This window comes from Brachycentrus maculatus, unplaced genomic scaffold, assembly GCF_059751285.1.
Source record: "Brachycentrus maculatus isolate JH-2025_06_01 unplaced genomic scaffold, ASM5975128v1 h1tg000037l, whole genome shotgun sequence".
Classification (NCBI taxonomy): Eukaryota; Metazoa; Arthropoda; class Insecta; order Trichoptera; family Brachycentridae; genus Brachycentrus; species Brachycentrus maculatus.
This window is the reverse complement of record NW_028280791.1, coordinates 660916-682451: the sequence shown is the minus strand read 5'-3', so window position 1 is coordinate 682451 and position 21536 is coordinate 660916. Positions and strand designations below refer to the sequence as shown.

Here is a 21536-nt window from a genome sequence, read left to right as displayed (position 1 = left end):
ATTTTGAATTTTCTTTCTTTTCAATTCAATTCAATTCAACGGGAATTTGGGTACAGCTAGTAATAAATAAAATTATTTTAAGTTTGATTTATTTCACTACAAAATAAATTAATTATGTCAGCACTTCAAAATACAGTTCGGTAAGTATAAACAGGTTTTTTTTTATCCATACAAATATGAAATATAAATTTTACGTGATGGATATTCTGGATCTGTGGCGTAATTCCAGATTGGTGAGATGTTGAGGTTTTCCGGGCAGAAATAGGCAGAATATGAGGCACACTGAAAAATATCATATGAAATAATAAAACATGTTTTTTTACGTAATTTTTTTCACTTCTCTACATAGATGATGAAGAATATGGAAGTCTGGGCATTTACGGGGCTTCACTTAAACCCGCCAATGCGGGTTGTATCCGCATTGGCGGGTTTAAGTGATCACTTTACACACGTGTAACATTCACCAATTCTACCCATAATTGACTACCACGCTATTCAAATTCTTGGAACTTCTCTTCATATTATTAAAATTTTATTTATTTTATTTTTTTTTATTATTTTTTATTTGTATACATTTATTGAAATCACAATTTTTATATATATATTTTTTTTGCAGAAACCCACCAAGCCACCTTGTGTGTCTTGTGGGTGGAGTTCTTTTTAATACATTTTTTTAAATAGAATTTCACTAAAGACATCTATTGGTCAGATGAAAGAAAATGCCCAGTTTTCCATATTCATCTTCATCTACGTTAATTTGTCAAAAAAATAATGAATAGTTAGTGTTTTCTTCTAAAAAATAAAATACTCGAAACATTCTTCTTCTTTGTATGTCTTGTAAAGTCCCCTCAACGTTGGCGATCACTATGGCAAAGATTCGCGGTCCTGCGCCATCCGGAACAACTCCACTTCTCTCATCCCGGTCCAGTTGCGAATGTTTGAAAGTCACGATGTTCGCTTTCTGCCAGCTCCTCATAGTCCTTCCAATCTCCTCATCATTATAATTTACAGAATGTAATATTTCTCTGCACGAAATACGTGACCCAGATACGAAATCTTTCGAACCTTGATATTGGACAAGAGTTTCTGTGTGACTCGAAACATTGTTTTGAATAAATATTACCTGATAGAATCAGTCCAAAGGTAATGAAGTTGGCCGGACAGTATCTCTCCATGATGTTCCCAATTATATTAGTTCCTGTCACTACTCCTATGCGGCCAACCACCAGCAGCAAACATATTGCCATAGCTCTGAAAACAATCAAATATAAGTGTGATTGCAATCACATAATACAGGATCCAATCAATTAATTAATGTTATTTTTTGACATCTTATCAAAGATTAAGAAGAATATGGAAGTCTGGGCATTTACGTCAGCCCCGTAAATGCCCAGACTTCCATATTCTTCTTCATCTTTGATGAAATGTCAAAAAATATTATGAAAATAACTCCTGTAATTATAGATAATCCAGATTTTGTGAACCAGTATTTGGACACACTCAAAATGTAGTAAATTAATTAATAAATCAGTGTGTCAGTGTATCAATGAATCCATGAATTAATGTAACAGTAAATCAGTAAATCAGTGATTAGTGAATCAGTGAACCAGTAAATCATTGAATCAATGAATCAGAGAAACAGTCAATCAGTGAATCGATGCATCTCTGGGTCTAAAAATACGTAGGCCAGTGATTTGATCAGCGATCTTGAATAATATTTACTGAAACCTGAAATCCAGTTACTTAAGTAATATATACAACCAGCTAACAGCTAAAAGGTTATTAATAAATAATTTGGTATAGTGCCATATTTAATTTATGTTTTACTTGGTAAATACTACAGATTCTTAAAATCTTTTTCAAACACCGTGATGCGGAATGCATCGAAACACACGTAACAAGAGATTTCAAGAAATAGTGGTATGTGGAATTTTGCCATTGTAATTTTTACGATAGCTTAGTATTCTAGGGTTAAAGGATAAAATGATACCCAACCTATAGTTCGTAGGAAACATCTCCACCCCATAGGCCAAGAGAATTCCTCTCACGATACCAGTGCACTGGAACGCGATGAAGCAGCTTCCTGACACCCACGGGTTCCTGATCCACAGAACGGACAGCCCGGCTCCGGAGCCCATCGCTATGGTGGCCACCAGGGCGACCTTCTTGCGAACCCAGGTCATGGAGATCGCCAGGATGACGTTGCACACCCCGACTATGCAGTTCACGGTGACTAGCATTGGGTAGGTGCTGGAGTGGAAGGTGTCGTCGCAAGCATCCGAGGACTAGAAAAGAGCATTCTCCTTATTAACCCTTTCTACTCTGACCATTTTTCCTCACTACTGATCAGCTCGGCTGTCCAAACTTAAAACACAGTAAGAGACATTTTTTTGTAATATTTTTTTTTTACATTTTTGGACGTGTACGTGTAATTCTTTACACATGCATCGATTTATATGTGTAAATTTGTCAGCCTCCGTTGTGTTATAGTCAGCACGCTCGGCTACCGTTCTGGAGGTCCCGGGTTCGATTCCCAGGGGGAGGTCATATAAATGTGATTTTTTCACTCTAATATAAAGTAACGATGTAATATAAGTATAGTTAAAGTAACGATGGTTAAATTTTATCCCAGAAATTTCTTTTTCACAAATTAAATACCAACAATAAAAAATGTAGCTTACTGAACTATTGGCCATTTTTTGCTGAGTGGTGATTTTTGCAACGTCCAATAGTTCACAAAATAGCTTATCACTGGAATCTGCCGATTCAAGTCCTACGCGAAACTTATTTAAAATATCAGGCAGCCACAGCATGAAAGATGTCGTGCTTGAAAAAAAAAAGAAAAATAGTCACAGTTACAAATCGTTATTACGTAAGTATAATCCGTGATATTCCAGTTTCAGATTCACAATTATAAAAAATAAGCATAAAAAATAGTACAGGTGGCACAAAATGAATGACCCTATCGGAAGATGTCATAATTCTTGCAAATGGCGTCGTACGTCAATCATGTTTGATATTTGTGAACCCACAGCTGCAGTATACAAACATATTGATAAAACGGGCACAAATATGTATCAATACTGGTGGCAGCCACTTGACGAATTTTATCTTTTTCACTTTTTAAAAAAAAGTCCAAATAAAGATTTCCATAATTTAAATTTTTATTTTTTATTTAGCATAAAAGTTAATAAAAAAAAAGAAAATTTCGCGCCACCTGAATCTGTCTGTAAACGTCAAAAAAAAACGTCTGTCTACTTCACAAATGTCAAATATGATTAAGGTACGACGCCATTTGCAAAAATTATAATATTTTTCGATAGGGTGATTCATTTTGCGCCACCATGTAGAAAAATACCTCGCATATACTCCAAAATTTAAACCGGCGAATAACAGAAAGTATTTGAAATGCGGATATTCAAACAGAGGGGCGGTTTGCTTCCAGAGAGATCTGAAAGGTGACTCTCCATCAACTTTCATGCCCAAATGGTCCATTTCATCTAATTCTATCTTGTCTACCTATAATTTAAAAGCGTATCTAATCAATTTTAACAATAATAATAAAATTGGAAATAAAAATTATTGATAAAACAGCACTATGTACAGCAATATTCTTCAAATCCTTATCCGCACCTCAATGGTGCATAGGGCACTGTATCATATAAATGCAGTGTTATCTTGATCGTTAACACACGAAGGAAAGGGGATCAGCCCTCCGCTTCAGGTACCAGGTCAGATTAATATTGAATAAATAGTACAGTGAAAAAATCACTTATATTTATTTTACCCCCCCTGGGATTAAATACCAAAATTAACCATTATTAAATACCATTGGTATTTAGTAAGTAAAGCATTAACTAAAAATGGATAGATTTTACCACAAAGTGACTGCCGAATCAATTATGTGTAAACGATCAAGATAACACTGCGTTTGTATTAGGCAGTGCCCTATGCACCATTGGGGTGCGGATAAGGGTTTAATTATTATTATTATTATTATTTACTAAGTAAAACATTAATTAAAAACTTTAACGTAACTTTAGATTCAACTTGATCGTTAAATAAGCTTACCAAAAATGTGCTTGAATCTCTCCTAGTGTTTACTCGATACATATTTTTAAGTATGACAAGAGCTTCGTTGGTTTTGCCGTGTACCATGAGGTACTTCGGGCTTTCTGGAGCTGCAAGCAAGCTCAAAGAGCCCAGGAGGAATGGGAAGGCGAAGCAGATTATCATCAGTCTCCACGGACGGAAAGTGATCCCAAGATAATCTAGTGGTATGTTGAAATCTAGCGATAGTACTCTCCATGCTATCACTGAAAACCATCGAAAAAGGGTATTGTATTGAATAATAAGTTTTCGTTAAGAATTCACTGAAAAAATACTGAAAAACATCGAAAAAGGGTGTTGTGTATTGAATAATATTATACATTTAGTTTAAAAATCTACCACAAAGGGTAAAGATAGGATATACATACTTATACATCAAGAAATGTCTGTATGATTTGTGGAGGTCCTCACCAAAGCGTTACATTTTAATTATATGTAAATGATTTTAATCAGGAATTCTAGCTTGTAAAATTGCTATGTTTTGGTGCGATTTAATGATTTCATATTGGTTAAACACAGGATTTGTTACGTTTTGTCGTAATGTTAATTAAGATTTCGATAGAATACAGTAAAGAGAACAGACTTGCATTTGAAGGATTTTTCGTGCAATATATTTGAAATGTAACTTTTTATTGAGGATCTCTACATTTGGTGTTTACGGTTTCAACTCTATTGTCTGATTTTTTATAACAAAAATTATTATTACGAGGAACTTAGTTTTTTTTGTTTATTATGACTAGTTAGTGCTTTCTTCTAAAAATATCACATGCTTAAAAAAATATATAAAATTTAACTTCTTATACAGAATGTACGAGTAGGTACATATGTATGTACATTGGCAGGCTGATTTCTAAGAAGTATCTTCTAACCAATATGTTTTTTCTGTTTATCAGACATGCGATTTGTGCGAATGAAGAATGATGTGTTTAAAAATATTTATCTTTATTTATATTAATATATCAACATAAATCAAGAAGAATATGGAAGTCTGGGCAATCATTTGATAGGCAATAGATCTAGAAAAAAGGTCTCTGATAAATTTTAAAAAAACTTACCCAAGTGAACCATAGATTGTGGCAATTATATGATATATACATATGTGTGGGTTCCAAATTTTTAACCATTATGGATGTCAATCATGGTGAATGTTGTACGCGTGACAGGTATCCTGTAAGTACTCAGACTTCCATGTTCTTTTAGGATTTTAATTACGATACAAGGTACGTACGTGCTCCAATCGCCTGACTAAAAACCACAAGGGAAGAAAGGACAGACATCATGGGGTCCATATATTTTTTGGGTGTGAATTCGCCAAAGTATGGAAATATGCATACGTTAGTGGCTGCCATTCTTCGGGAACAAAAAAACATTTTCACAAACGATAAATATCACTATCCACAATTGAGAAATTAAATCACTCATTGCATGAAAAAAATCTGAATACTCTTACAGCGTGGCCGATATGAATCTCATGATTGCAAACATGGCCAAGTTATAAGATAAACTGGACAGCATGGATACAACTGAGCTCAGGGTCATGGTAAACATGAGAACTTTCTTTCGTCCCTTTGTATCCGCGAAGTATCCCCAAAATATAGAAGCGAGAAGCAATCCTGAAATTATCAATACCAGTCTTATTTATTCAAAATATGATATAAACTAAATCTACAGATTGTACTCTACAATTTAAAATCTACATTGATCATTTTGAGTAAGACCTATCATAATAACCTATGTTTGGTAGATGCAAAGTAGAGTTTTGAATATTTGTAACACAAAAATTCAAAGTGGTTAGTATAAACACCATCTTCAACTTACAGTATGAAAAAAATGTATGCAAGAGTAAGACCCATGGATAATAACTTATCTGCGGTATATGCACAGTAAGGCTTTGAATATTTGTAACACAAAAACACAAAATGGTTAATATAAACACAATCTTCAACTTACAGTATGAAAAAAAATGTATGCAAGAGTAAGACCCATGGATAATAACTTATCTGCGGTATATGCACAGTAGGGCTTTGAATATTTGTAGCACAAAAATACAAATCGCTTTAAATAAACACTATGTTCAACTTATAGTATGAAAAAAAAAAGTATACAACAGTAAGACCGATGGTATGTTATGGTATGTACTTATGTATGGTAGATGCACAGTAGAGCTTTGAATATTTGTAACACAAAAACACAAAGTGGATAAAATAAACACTATGTTCGATTTACAGTACGAAAAAAAATGTGAGCAAGATTAAGACCCATGGATAATAACTTATCTGCGGTATATGCACAGTAGGGCTTTGAATATTTGTAGCACAAAAATACAAATCGCTTTAAATAAACACTATGTTCAACTTATAGTATGAAAAAAAAATGTATACAACAGTAAGACCGATGGTATGTTATGGTATGTACTTATGTATGGTAGATGCACAGTAGAGCTTTGAATATTTGCAACACCAAAACACAAAGTGTATAAAATAAACACCATGTTCAATTCACATTACGAAAAAAAATGTGAGCAAGAGTAAGACCCATAGATAACAACTTATCTGTGGTAGACGCACAGTAGGGCTTTGAATATTTGTAGCACAAAAATACAAATCGGTTTAAATAAGCGCTATGTTCGGCTTAAAGTATGAAAAAAAAAAATAATAAATGATACCACTTCAAAGGAATTCTGATAACGTTTTGATTTATCTAACATTTTGGGTGCGTTCAAATTCTTGTTCACAAATCTATAATTTACAAGGTTGCAAGGGCGTACTGCGCTTTGATTCTAATTAACATGGTTTAGTATAAAACATGAGATTTTTAAAATAACATAATAAAATACCTAGAAATGGGATAGATCCGATGCAACCTTTTTGCGTCAGACTTATATTTAAGTCACATTGTGCCGCGGGTATTATAAAGCTTATTCCAATAGTTTCTAGAACTAGCCCCAGTACTATGAATCCACTAAGTAATGTTATAACAATATTGTAGCAACCGAATCCTGTAAAAGAAACATAAACAGGTATTAATGAATATAGTTTACATTATTTTTCGACATCTCATCAAAGATGAAGAAGAATATGGAAGTCTGGGCATTTACGGGGCTGACGACCGTCATAGGCTGGTTTAAGTGATCACTTTGCACACGTGTAACATTCACCAATTCTACCCATTATTGACAACCACACTACTCAAATTCTTGAAAGTTCTGTATATATGAACCAATTTAGAAACCTTGTTCTTGAATCACTAGAACTTATCTAGAGACATCTATTGGTGAGATGTAAAGAAGCTTTTTATTAAGCAGAAACTCTTATATTAGTATGTGAGGTCCGAATCCTGGATTATAATCACACACATGAGAAACGCCAGAAAATACCATTTTCATTTTTATTATTTAAGCTTATAATTTGACCAGACAATTTATTTACAAATGTTGTAAATATAGTTTATAAATAAAACGGATTCTCATATAGGAAATATTCAACAAATTACAACTCATGGCAGTCAAACAACTATTTGATAAAACAATCCTTACAAGCATGCATTTAAGAGTTACTCTCACACAGGAATACACCTTTCAGCAAAGCACTTACAACGCTTTTCGGATGATCATTTTCAAGTCATACTTATGACTTGCCCCATTCATTATTTTCAAAAGTATGTGAAGATCGTGGACATTGTCGACATGAATTGAATAGTGAATGTTGCTAGTGTGTAAAGTGATCAAGTTACCAGTCTAGATGGGTCATAATACCCAGATTTTCACATTTTTCTTTATCTTCGTTGAGATGTCAAAATTTAAAAATATCTGTAATAAGTGGAGAAAATCCAGATATGTGAACAAGTATTTGGACACACTCATAATGTTGTAAATAAAAATAACTGGTCAAATTATAAGCTACGTAAAAAAAACTCGATTTCGGGCGTTTCCCAGTATGTGAAAATAATCGGGAGTTCGGATCATGTATATAAATAAAAGGGAATAAGAGGAACTCTAAATAAAAGCTTTCCTCAATCCAACATTGATGGCTGTTGTGAACCTATATGCTGTGTTATGAGATTGTTCAATATATATCGCTCACTCTTTCAACAACGTCAAATATAAAAAAAATCGTCAATTTTCAGTTGTGCATGTTTTCGGAATGCCCAAAAAATGTACTATATCCCAGCAAAAGCGGCATATTTTTAACTGAATATTTACCCGCTACAGGGCAGAAATTGTTGTTTTTGCATTTTGAAGAAAAGGTAATGTTTAATTATTTTTTTAAATATACTAAATATTTTTCGAATGGAGAAAAAACATTCAGGTTTTACCTAAAAAAATCTGTTGCACAGTAAAAAGTTCATAAAGTGGCTTGATATTTATTTTTAATACATTGTATTATATTTTTAAACTTTAAAAACGATCTCCTGAAAAATCGAGTTTTTTTCTTATATGACGTAGTTAAATATAATTGTTGTTTTTTTATATACGTGAGCGATATAGGAGTTACGAAAATCACTCAATCAGCATAGGCTGGTCATAAGCCCTTTAAATACCCAGAGGTTTAGGTACCTGAAACCATAAAAGAAGTACACGTGCATCGCTTGTATACGGAGTGTTTGAAAGTTTAACAATTTATTTTGTTATGCAAACTCGATTATTTGTTTGAATACTTACCGGTGCGCGACATCGCTTCGTCGAATTTAAGAATTCTTCTTGTATCCATAACAATTATTAATTATTATTATTATTATTTATCTATAGATATTTATCAATATAAGTAACATCTTAATAGTGGTTCCTACTAAAGACATATTGACATTTAAAATACGGATTTTAATACCATTCCTTTTTGGAAAAACTGAAACAGAAATTATTCATTCCAGTTCTTAATTAGGTAAGCAAGTAAGTGAGAAATTTATTATGTAACATACATATAATCGCTGACGAAGAATACCAGATGTGATACAACCAACTCGAATTCAACATATAAAGGGATTTTTAAATTACTATTTGCATTTATGAAAATCAAAAATATCAATGATTTGATTGATCATTTGAGAAAATCGTTAATCAAAAGCAGCATTTTATCATGTTGACGACATATTGGATTGCGTATTTTTGGTAAGTTGTAACCAATGCCCTTAAAATCGGTACAAAAAGTTTCCACTTCCATCAATTCCCCGCTTCTAGCACGAAATTCTCAGAACAGGATCAGCAACCGCAGCAAAAAGAGCATTAAGTGAGTCCCTATGCATCATTGGTTGCGGTTGAGGGTAAGAAGAAGAAGAAAAATGCAAAACGCTGTTTTAAATTATAAGAACTACATGTCATGGTAATGGAATCCGGAACATTTTTTTCAAATAACTTATTTCAGTATTGAGAAAACGTGTTCAGAGTACATGGGTATTAAAATATCCAAGTACTGGTATAAGAATTATTATCACACAGTTTAGTTGCTAGTTATACGCGAGAGAGGAACTAATATTTATACTGCTCGCGTAATTTGAGTTATGGAAATAAATTCAAATGCAAAATAGCTTCGTTTGCATTTGCGATAAATCATTTCAAAATAATGTGTAATTATCGTGTTATTTGTAACAATAAACGACGGCCACAAACAAATTTTTTGACTTTAAATAATTTGTTTACTTATTTATTTCCTTGAGAAATATTACGCAGATTCGGGATTTTTTGTTGTTATGAAACATAATTTCCGTTTATCAAGTGTAAATTTTATTATTTTGTGCATTATAGTGGTCTTATTTATGGTGCTCACGTCAAAAATTTCATAAATTGAGTATATATTTTGAATTAAAAAAAATAATACTGAATGAAGAGCAAATGTGATGTGATTAAGTGCATTTATTTCTGAATTGATTTCTGATTTGAAAATAATACATGTGTATAATATGTGTACACACTACTAAAATGATTCAAATAATACATTATAGAGAAAGTTTTGTAACAAAATATTAACAGTCAAATAGATATTTTTTCTTATATAAATATCACAATGATTGGAAATAATACCCCATCAGAACAAAAATCTAGCAGAAAGATTATTTCTATAGATGAGTGTCTTCTATTGACTGGTACGGTATTTTTGTAAAAAAAATTATATTTATATTATTTTGCATGACGTAAATCTCAATCTTATGAAAATTCATTCAATAAAAAAATTATTTTAATGATACATAACATAATAAATGAGGTATTATCGGTATTTTTATTTACAGATTTGGCGTTTAGTTTGTAAAACTCCATTTTTATTTATATATTAAATGTTTGAGTCTACTAAATTGTATTTTATTGTTGAAAATACATAAAAATCATATTTGTGACAATTGTTTCGCCTTGTTATGTACGCCTTATTTTTATTACACATGTTAAAACTGTAACTTAAGTACCTAGAATTGTATAGCTATAGTTCATTTATGTAATCTGCACATTAGTTTAAAAATGTAATAACGTTAAAATTGTCACAAATATAATTTTTATGTGTTTTTAACAATAAAATACAATTTAGTAGACTCGAAAAATCAGTGTTTGATTTTGATATTTGATATTTTGATTGTTTAAGGTTTTGGGAAGTACAACATTGGGATCCTTGTCCTCACGGGATTTGTTTTAATTGGCATGATATTTGAGGCTCTAGGGACAGGATACTTCATACCAGCTGCTCAGTGTGACCTTCAACTGAATGTAACGCTCAAAGGATGGCTCGGAGCGATACCTTTCATTGGCAAGTACCTACTGGTGTACATATAGTAATTACTATGTAAATAAATATGGAAACTTTATTACTGTAGGAGAACGGGGGCAGAACGGTCACCTGGGTAGAATGTTTATATATTTATTTGTATTTATTTATTGGTAAATACGTCTAAAAGGCTTTTACATGCACAATATAAAGAAATAATTAAATACTATTACAGCAATGGATTTGTCCACCTCCGTGGTGTAATGGTTAAAATTAAGCTACCGTGCTGGAGGTACCGGGTTCGATTCCCAAGGGGGGTGAAAATAAATATTAATGATTTTACACTTACTAATATTTATTTTCACTCAATTTTCTATTTATTTAATATTACCCTGGACTAGACCCTGAAGCGCAGGAGTGATTACCTTGCCTTCATGTAAGTAACAATGAAGATAACACTGCATCAATACGGGTGCGGGTGCGGAATTATCTGTTACAAAAAGTATTTGGTTAAAAGAAAATAAAAATTAAAAACACATCTATCAAAATTACAAGTAACATAAGAAAGGTATCCAACAACAGTACATATGTATGTACATCTTTTAAAAATTAATGGATATTCGATAATGGACAGAATGGTGAACGTTACACAAGTGTATAACGTGTTCACTCAACCCAGATAAATGACATCTTCATCTTCTTTTGTGTTCAATCGATAGACGATTTGTCTCACTTGAAACACCCTTTATATTCAAAATTGTATTATTTCTACTAATCAAATCAACGTGATCATTAATTAATCGGTAGTTCAGCTCATTCACAAGGATAAGTAAGATCTTTGGTCCGTTTGGTACAGCGTCAAGTCAAGCCTCGCAAATACTTTCTTAAAATATGTCGTGATCGGTTTACCCCAATCTTCTCTAGTCCAATATCATAATAATTACAGTAATCGCATTTTTTCTATGGAACACGACAGGCGTTACTAGTTTACCTCGAAAATTGAGACTGTTTTGTTTGTATTTTAATATTGTCGAACTCTAAAACAATAACAAAAAATGGCTTCTGAATGTGAAATGTAAATTGCTTTGTTTTCACGATTATCGTTCAACAATTAAAAATATCTTTTAATCTACGATATCATTACTTTTGTATAAGGTATTTTTTTGTCTGCCTACATAGCGAATGGTCAGCACGTTTGGTTACCGCGCTGGAGGTCCTAGGTTTGATTCCCAGTGGTTAAATAGTGTGATTTTTAGCTTTAATATTTATTTTATATTACCCTGGACGGTATCGGAAGCATAGAGCTGATCACCTTTCCGTCATGTATGTATTTAACGAAATATATTACACCGTTTATATACATATAATGCAGTGCAGAATAGGTGTTAAATTTTGGAAAGCCTTTGGTTTTTGCCTTATATTATCATTAAGTATCCATTTTTCTTCCCTATAACGAATTTTGCCAAAAAACGCTTGTCGTGATAATAAACAACATGTGTTCAAGCGCATCTTCTTTGTTAGTGGCAGATAGCTAGTGCGGCATCCAAATACCCGTCTTACGCGCTTTTCCAATCCGGTCTAAATAGAACAGCACAATAGACCAAGAAGATCAGGGTTTTTGGCTTAAACCTTCAATTTTTTGAAGTAGATTGGATACAAATTGGTTCAAACCAGACCGTTTCAAAATAATTCCTGGTCCAATCATCCTCATCCGAATAAATAAATAATATTCCGAATAAATAAATAATATGTACATCAATAATGTACATATTATTTATTGATTTGGCATTAACATTGTGGAATGACATGTTGATTACTTAAAAAAAATAAACACTAAATGAGTTTTATTAGTGTAATGGAAAAAAATCACGAGTGCTTAAAAAAATCATATGCTGGTACATATTCATTAAAATTTTATATATATATATATATATATATATATATATATATATATATATATATATATATATATATATATATATATATATATATATATATATATATATATATATATATATATATATATATATTTTTTTTTTTTTTTTCATCTGCGGTAGAAAAATGTTGTCATAACAAAGAAATTATATTTTTTTGTTGCTTTTATTAAAAATAAATCAAATTATTTTCAGGTAATATAGTAACGTCCCATCTATGGGGTTGGTTGGCAGACACTAGAGGAAGGAAGCCTGTCATTATGTTTTCGATGATATTGGGAGCTTTCTTTTCTGTCGTATCCAGTCTATGTCCCGATCTTCTATCCTTTGCCATTGTGAGGTTTATCTCCGCAATATTGTGAGTTGAAATTCAAAAGTTCATGTACTCCTTTTTTGTTTTTACTTTGCATACATGTGGTTTACTCCGTCATATAAATATAATTTGAATATTTAAAAATCTTACCCGATGGTCGCTTAAGCGCATGTTATAGGCTTTTAGAAATGAAACGCAGAGATCTCTAAAGACAAGTACATATCGCTCACCCCTCTCAACAACGTCATAAATTAAAAAAACTTGATTTTTCAGGAGATCGTTTTTAAAGTTTAAAAATATAATGAAATGTATTAAAAATAAATATCAAGCCACTTAAAGAACTTTTTATTGTGTAACAGATCTTTTAAGGTAAAACTTGAATGTTTTTTTCCATTTGAAAAATATTTAGTATTTAAAAAAAATAATTAAACAATACCTTTTCTTCAAAATACAAAAACAATATTTTCTGCCCTACAGAGCAGAAAGTAGTAGGTACAGCGGGTAAATATTAAGTTTAAAATATGCCGCTTTTGCTGGGATATAGTACATTTTCTTGGCATTCCAATAACATGCACAACTGAATATTGATACATTTTGATATATGACGTTATTGAATGGAGTGAGCGATATGGTATAGTTATGATTCGAACACTTAATAATTTTTTGTAGAACTATTTGGGTTCTGCTTTCTCATAATAATTACATGGCATTCTGTGACTGTCGGCAGGCCATATTTATATGCATTCATATTCTTTTGAATTGCGTTATTCTTAATTTACAACTATGTCAAGTATCGACCATCTCCGTAGTACAGTGGTAAGAGTGTTTGAATATTGACTTAGAGGTTCGAAATTCCGAGTTCGTTTCTCAGGGGGGGTCAAACAAAATATGAGTTATGTTTCACTTCAATTTAGTATTACCCTGGACTGGTACCCGAGATGCAGGATTGATAGCCATGCCTTCATGTAATCAACGATCAAGATAACACTGCTTCGATATAATGAAGTGTCCTATGCACAAATAGGTGGGGATAAGGGTAACAAGAAGTAAAGTTTATCATATCTAAGATTTAAAAAAATATATAAGTATTTTTTGGTGATAGCTTTGATTTGCTTTGCAGTAATTTCTGTAACCATATTATTGTTTACTTTTAAAAAAATACTGGACTGGCCATACCAGATCAAATGTTATTTTTTTTAAATACAGTTAACCTTATGATAAATCATTCAGTAGTTTTTCACGGCTAAGTATGCCATTAATCTCACTGTTGTTTTTGTCTCAAGGATTTTAGAGTAAAATAATATCACGATGGTATCTATTGAGTTGCATACTGTATGCGTTTTTCTTTCACAAATGTAAAGCCAAGAGTAAAAGTGTCTTCTTACAATTTAACCTTCAAACGTTGTCTTCCTTGTTATCTTCAACGTCTTACAAGGTTCTTCTTGTGGATCAGTTAATAATACTAATGTTCATCTCGACCTTGTTAATTTATGAATATGTTGTTACTATTTTAATATGACGCCATGTGTACTGAACTATTATTATTATTTTTTATTTTATTTTATTTTTTATTTATCTTATTTATTGGAACATAATAAAATTTGTTGGAATTATAATATAATGAATATATGTATGTATTATTGGGTAAGTGTGCGGCTCATTTGACTTGTCTTAAGGTACATTTAGATGTAATCATGAATGATATAAGTATATAAGTAATAAATAAGTGAGCAATCCATTGATTGAAAATATTGTATATCATGATTAGAAGTTTTCTGAAATACCTACCTCGATTTTTTTATTATATATGTAATGAATAAATATTTTATTTATTGTTTCGGCATTAAATTTGTGGTAAGAAATGTTACAATGATTAAAAAAACACTTGTTTTTTAACACTTGAGTTTTATTATAGACTACATGTTTCAGAAGTTAAACTTACACTGATAGACAATTAGATTCATTCCTTACCCACATCAACACATAACATAATAATATTAAATTTACTATGGAAAAAATGACGATAATACCCTAAATTTTCTTGATTTATCGATTAAAGTTATAAATAATAAATTAGATTTTAGTATATATCGTAAACCTACACGTACTGACACAGTCATTCCAGCTGATTCCATTCATCCCATTTCACATAAAATGGCCAGTTTCCATTCATTATTAAATAGACTAATTAATATCCCCCTCAGTAACTCAAATTATAATTGTGAATTAAACACAATTAAACTATTAGCAAAAAACAACGGGTATAATAGTAAAAAACAAGTGTTTTCTTTAATCATTGTAATGAGTAAATCATTGTGTTTTTCACAAATACGTAACTGAGGGATAAACACCGTATTTCTGAACAGTTCAAATGTGACTAGAATAATAGGGAGTATGGTTTATAAAAAAAATCCACTAAGAGTTGGGATATCAAGCAGTCCGAATACAGAGTATTCCAAGAACCGTACTATGCGAGGTATATCCATATTCACATTTTTATTTTTCCTTTCTGTATCTTTTTTTTTGAAAAATATTTCCTTCCAGCGCCGCTGGTCCATCGGCCGTTGCTTACGTTTATCTAAGCGAGTTCAACAAACCGAGTCAAAGGGACCGGATGGTCATAATCGGGTCATCCTTCATCAGTGTCGGAGTTGTCTTATTACCCGGTTTGTTTACTACATAGATTTTTAATTTTCATTCTAATCAAACAAAACTTTCACATATTCTTTATAGAGTGCTACTTACATTATTTTTAATTAAAAAGTTTAAAATTATTTAAAACTTTTCTTTGTAACTGCACGAAATAAAAAAAGTCTATATAGAATAATTTGACTCATTTAAAGTCGTGTGATTTTTTAACGTTTCGCTATTAAGGTTTATAATGAGACTCAAGAGACCATTTTAATTGTGTTTTTTTAGATGGCATAAAAAAATTCATTGATTCAAAAGTCATCTTATAGTACCATAAAATATTTAATGCATTGTGACTCGTGTTTTGATGAATTTCCCCTTATTATTAAATACCGCATGTAAGACTAAATTTGAGAGTTGCACGAATATTATGTACATGGCCTGTTCAAATAATACGTAGACTGACGTCATAAAACAAAATGTACTTTAATTAGGAGTTGTGTCACAGCACACACCTATCCCAAATTATCCCAAGAGTGTGATAAAAAATGAGAATTTTTAGAACGACCAAACACGGGGGAATGAGGCAAAATCGCGATAATTTTCAGACGACAGAACGATAACCATCTAATTAAACCCCATTAAAAAGATGATCAGTGAAATGAACCCTACATTTTTTTAAAGATTGAATGTAATTGAAACGAGATGTAGATGACTTTCCACGCTAGTTAAAAATAATAGCAAAGTTTTCATTTTAGTTTTTAATTTAAGTTTTACTTAGTAAATACCACTATTTCTTATAATATATTGCAACACGTGTTTAGATGCAATCCGCATCATTTGATAAGGGTGAACTAACTAACTAACTAACCATCACGCCGCTTCCCCGCAGGGGTAGGCAGAGAGAATCGAACGCCACACCACTCTGTCTTTGCAAACATTCTTTGCCTCTTCTACATTCATGCATCTCCTCATACATACCCGAGGATTATTACGACTCCTGACCCGGCCTCTTTCAAGTATTTGACATACCTGATTGTGCCAAGTTTTCCTCGGTCGTCCTCTGCTTCTTTTTCCAACTACATTCGCTCCATAAATTTGTTTAACCGTTCTTTCTTCACTCATACGCTCCACATGTCCAAACCATCTCAACACACCTTTCTTAATTTTATCGATAATGCTTATCTCAGCCTTACATTTTTTCCTTATTTCATCATTCGAACATCTATCAAACATCGTTTTGCCACACATTCGTCTGAGGGATCGCATTTCGACTGCATTCAGTCTGCTTTCATCCTTCTTTTGCCAACTCCATGCTTCGCTTCCATACATAAGGGTTGGAACCAGAACTCCATTGTGTACTGCCAGTTTAGCTTCCGCTGATAGATTTTTATTTGCTTAAACTGTTTGTAAATAAATAGATAGACATTACCACAAAGTGACTTAAAAACGGATAGATACCACGAATCAATTAATGAAACGATTTTTTCGTTACAGCTTTGGCTTGGCTGACGCAAATCACGGATTTCCGAATCCCCGTCGATATTTTGGGCATCGTTTATAAGCCCTGGAGACTTCTAATAGCAGTACTAACAATACCATACTTCCTGTGTTCCTGTATAATGATCATTGCTCCAGAGAGTCCAAAGTTTTTGGCACATGCGGGGAGGACTGATGAAGCAAAAACAGTCCTAAGATCCATGTATTCATGGAATACAGGGAAAGACGATAATCCGTTTGCGGTAAGTATAAATATATATATATATATATATATATATATATATATATATATATATATATATATATATATATATATATATATATATATATATATATATATATATATATATATATATATATATATATATATATTTATATATATGTATATATATATATATATATATATTTATATATATGTATATATATATATATATATATATATATATATATATATATATATATATATATATATATATATATATATATATATATATATATATATATATATATATATATATATATATATATATATATATATATTTTCACTTCAGTTATTTGGGTGACATATGGACATTATAAAAGTCTGGGTATTTACAGTCCGTCTCCGTAGTGTAATGGTCAGCACGCTCGGCTACCGTTCTGGAGGTCCCGGGTTCGATTCCCAAGGGAGGTAAAATAAATATTAGTGATTTTTTCACTGTCATATTTATTCAATATTACCCTGGACTGGTACCTGAAGCGGAGGGCTGATCACCTTTCCTTCATGTGTAAACGATCAAGATAACACTGCGTTTATATGACGCAGTGCCCTATGCACCATTGGGGTGCGGATAAGGGTTTTATTATATATTATTATATTTACAGAGTTTACGACCTATCATTGGCAGGTCTGAGTGATTACTTCCTACACTGTGTATTATTAACCATTGCCATCTCAAAATATTTCTTCATTAATGTTGAGATATCAATAAAAAAATCTAGATATAAATAATTCTTACGTGGATATAATCCAGCATTTGCGAAAAAAAAATTGCGTGCTCGAATAATAATAATAAAAAAATTAATGAATTGTGTCATGAAAAAAAGTTATATTATTTATTGATTTGGCATTTACTTTGTGGAACAACTTGATTTAATTATTTATTGATTTTGAACTTGAACTTTGTGGAACGACATGATTATTTTATTAAAATTAAACACTTGAATAATCCACTTAATCGAGTTTCATATTTATTTACGACTAGTTTCGAAAACGACAATTGTTTTCATCTTCTGGTACAAATTAAAACTTTAATTTGTACCTGAAGATGAAATCAATTGTCGTTTTCGAAACTAGTCGTAAATAAAAATAAAACTCGATAAAGTGGATTATTCAAATGTTTAATTTTAATAAAATAACTTGATTTAAATTGAAAAATAAAACACTTGTACCAAACCACAAACTGATATAATATGAGAAAATACAAACTGAAGAGGCCAAAACACAAGTTCGTATTTTCACCTGTTGATGAAAACACCTATTGTTCTCGAAACTAGTCTTGTTAACATCGATAAACCCAAAAAGTGGTAACATGGAAATATTTTATTTTTATATTTAAACTTCAATAATGCTTTTCATTTAAAAAGAAATAACCTGGAATCGAATCAGATTGGACCTATTTATCTAGTTATATGAACATTATGTTAGATTGTTTGTAATATTTAATTTCCTAGAATATAGAATTGGAAATCCTGGATAAGACTGAAGAAAATGTTTCAATGTGGAGATCGATGTGGAATCAAACTGTACCGTTGTTCAAAAAGCCAATGCTCCCGTATATGGTTCTCATTTGTTTCGTTCAACTCATTGTCTTTGCTTGGTAAACTATCATTTTATATTTCATAATTATTTAACATATCTATAATTTTAAGTGCAATACAATCAATAACTTTTCTCTTAGTTGGATTTAGATATTTTTGTTATTCGATTACATGTTATATTTTACAGCGCTAATGGATTTTATATATGGTTACCAGAAATATTTAACCGTGTAATAAATGAAGAGCACGCTGGATCCGCGGGAACCGTTTGTGAAATTATTTCATCAAGAAATGGCATTCCATCACCGGCGATCAACAATTCATTTGTAAGAATAAAATATACAATATTATAAGTAGGTTTCTTAGCATCCATGATCAAATTATTCGAAATAAAATCGATAATGCTTAGGGAAAAATAAATTATTCGATATATACGAGTATAATTATGATAATTATTTGGTTGAATTATTCGAATAATTATTCGAATAAAATCAATTAAAAATGTATTGGGAATGAGAGGCAAACGATGAATGATTTATGGTCGAATGGTGAAACAAGGAAAGAATGTAAGGCTGGGATAATCATTATCGAAGGATGAGTTGAGAGTTGTAAAGGAGTTAGCAAAAGAAGGATAAAGTAGACTGAATGCAGTCGAAATGCGATCCCTGAGACGAATGACGAACTATGATAGTGTTCGAATGGTGAAATATGGAAAGAATGCGAGGCTGAGATAAGCATTATCGATAAATTTAAGAAAGGTGTGTTATGTTTATATTGTTTTAAGGTACACAGCATCCCTCAATGCATGGATACAGTTCACACTGGTACATATCTACGGACGATCATTATAAGGGGAGTTTTAGCGCCGTTCTTGATTTTGTCCGGATTCGTGGTGAACACCTTGGGGAAACACAACATCTTGGTGACAGTTCCATTGCTATCCGGATTATCAGCCTATGCTGTGTTTTGGTGCACCAACCACAGCATGTCCCTATTTCTTCTGGGCCTTTTCCAGCTAATAGGTTGCTGCATTTCAATGATGAACGCCGTTGTAGTTGAGATATTTCCAACGCATTTAAGGTAAGTTAAAAAAAAATATTACTTACATACATAAGTCACATACATAGTATTCTCGATGAGTGATTTCCATTGCTCATTTTAGGACATGGGTTAAATTTTTAGGTATTCTTGAGAGGTCTGTATTGACAATTACATATTTAAGATAATGTTTTCTTAGCATTTTAAAGATTTTATTCTTTTGTCATTATTGAGATAAATTTCTTAATTTATTTTATGATATTATATGTATTTTTTGCAGGAAATGATTTTTTTTAAATATGCTGCAGTAAACTGAATTGTAAACCTTATTTTTTACAGGGCGATGGCAGTTTGCCTTTCTCTCATGTTTGGCAGATTGGGATCTGTAATTGGTAGCGTTTTGATTGGATATCTGATAGAAGTAAGCTGTCCTAGTGCATTTTTCATATTTGGAAGCCTCTTGATAAGTACGTAGTTTAAAATTTTCCTTTGGATATGTAAACATATATATTTAAAAAAAATACGTATTATACAGGGTGGCGTTAAATTCATCACCCTATCGGAAGATGTTGTAATTTTGGCAAATGGCGCTGTACGTCAATAATATTTGACATTTGTGTCGCCTACTTTCAAAATGCGCCAGATCCATGCAAGTCGATTTTACAAAAAATGCTTAATTTTTCAGGTAACATTTATGTTTCAAAAATGCTTCTATCTTAAGAAAACAGAGAATTTTCCCATTTTTAAAAATATATTTCAGTATTTAAAAAAAAAAACATGAGACACATAACCGATAATGACGTCATCTTAATTTTTGACCTATCTCTGCTCTCTGATTGGCCGATATGGGTCAGAAGTCAAGTTTTATGAATAAAGCGGAATTTAAAATACAAAGGTGTTTTTAAGTATTTTAGCAGGGTTTTCAGGTATGTAAAATAATTAAACAATAAAACCCACAATTGGCATTCAGATAGAATATATATTTTTTAATCTTATAAAATTGGATCTGGCGGATTTTGAAAGTAGGCGACTCATTTGCGAACAAGAAGTTACAGTATACTATATAGTATATGCAGTATGTATAATTTTATATTTTCTTGTTTAGTTACATCAGGAGTTTGTTTATTACTTCCTAAAAAAAAAAACGAACGAAAAACCACGATATTGTTGAAACATGGACACCAAAGTGTGAGAACTGAATGAAAAATGAAAAAAGTCAACATCTTGTAAGATGCTGCAAATAAGGAATAAGTATTATTATGCTTTAAGGATAATTTTAAGTTGCAAGTTATAAAAGTTGCAACAAGTAAAAATACTTTAAAACGACAATGCTTTGTTATTTATAACAGCGGAGCATTTTCTATGAATCTGTACTATGGTGCTTTGTGATTTAATATTTTTCTATGTTAATACGAGTTTTATTAAAAAATAAAACTAAAAAAGACGTTTATATAAAAAAATATGCGAGTTTTATTAAACATGTTTTGAACTCTGGTTTTACAATTAAGTTATTTCAGGTATTTA

General features: G+C 31.5%; 2 protein-coding genes across 2 annotated transcripts; one reads left to right on the top strand and one right to left on the bottom strand.

The window, feature by feature from the left end:
- Nucleotides 1-98: 98 nt before the first annotated feature.
- On the bottom strand, nt 99-8903 carry LOC148312625 (synaptic vesicle glycoprotein 2B-like). The gene is made up of 10 exons (XM_088275700.1): nt 8771-8903; nt 6947-7108; nt 5561-5723; nt 5339-5460; nt 4072-4316; nt 3359-3519; nt 2682-2826; nt 1996-2285; nt 1124-1251; nt 99-282 (listed from the first exon to the last, which is right to left on the bottom strand). Exons 1-10 carry the CDS (start codon nt 8817-8819, stop codon nt 191-193), a joined length of 1557 nt encoding a protein of 518 aa, XP_088131826.1. The 5' UTR covers nt 8820-8903; the 3' UTR covers nt 99-190.
- A 665-nt stretch (nt 8904-9568) lies between these two features.
- Nucleotides 9569-20487, top strand: LOC148312624 (synaptic vesicle glycoprotein 2B-like). Its single transcript, XM_088275975.1, has 9 exons — nt 9569-10188; nt 10677-10838; nt 12926-13088; nt 15588-15709; nt 17172-17416; nt 18888-19033; nt 19162-19300; nt 19759-20054; nt 20352-20487. The coding sequence occupies exons 1-9, from the start codon at nt 10110-10112 to the stop codon at nt 20485-20487; spliced, it is 1488 nt and encodes a 495-aa protein (XP_088132101.1). The 5' UTR covers nt 9569-10109.
- The last annotated feature ends 1049 nt before the right edge of the window (nt 20488-21536 follow it).

Excerpts from the sequence above, each read along its gene's own strand:
- LOC148312624 (XM_088275975.1), top strand. The coding sequence starts at position 10,110 with ATGATTGGAAATAATACCCCATCAGAACAAAAATCTAGCAGAAAGATT. Across the intron at positions 10,839-12,925 it reads CGGAGCGATACCTTTCATTG|GTAATATAGTAACGTCCCAT; the intron begins GCAAGTACCTAC and ends AATTATTTTCAG. Across the intron at positions 20,055-20,351 it reads ATATTTCCAACGCATTTAAG|GGCGATGGCAGTTTGCCTTT; the intron begins GTAAGTTAAAAA and ends TATTTTTTACAG.
- LOC148312625 (XM_088275700.1), bottom strand. The coding sequence starts at position 8,819 with ATGGATACAAGAAGAATTCTTAAATTCGACGAAGCGATGTCGCGCACC. Across the intron at positions 3,520-4,071 it reads GAGATTCAAGCACATTTTTG|GTAGACAAGATAGAATTAGA; the intron begins GTAAGCTTATTT and ends TTTAAATTATAG. Across the intron at positions 1,252-1,995 it reads ATGTTTCCTACGAACTATAG|AGCTATGGCAATATGTTTGC; the intron begins GTTGGGTATCAT and ends GATTGTTTTCAG.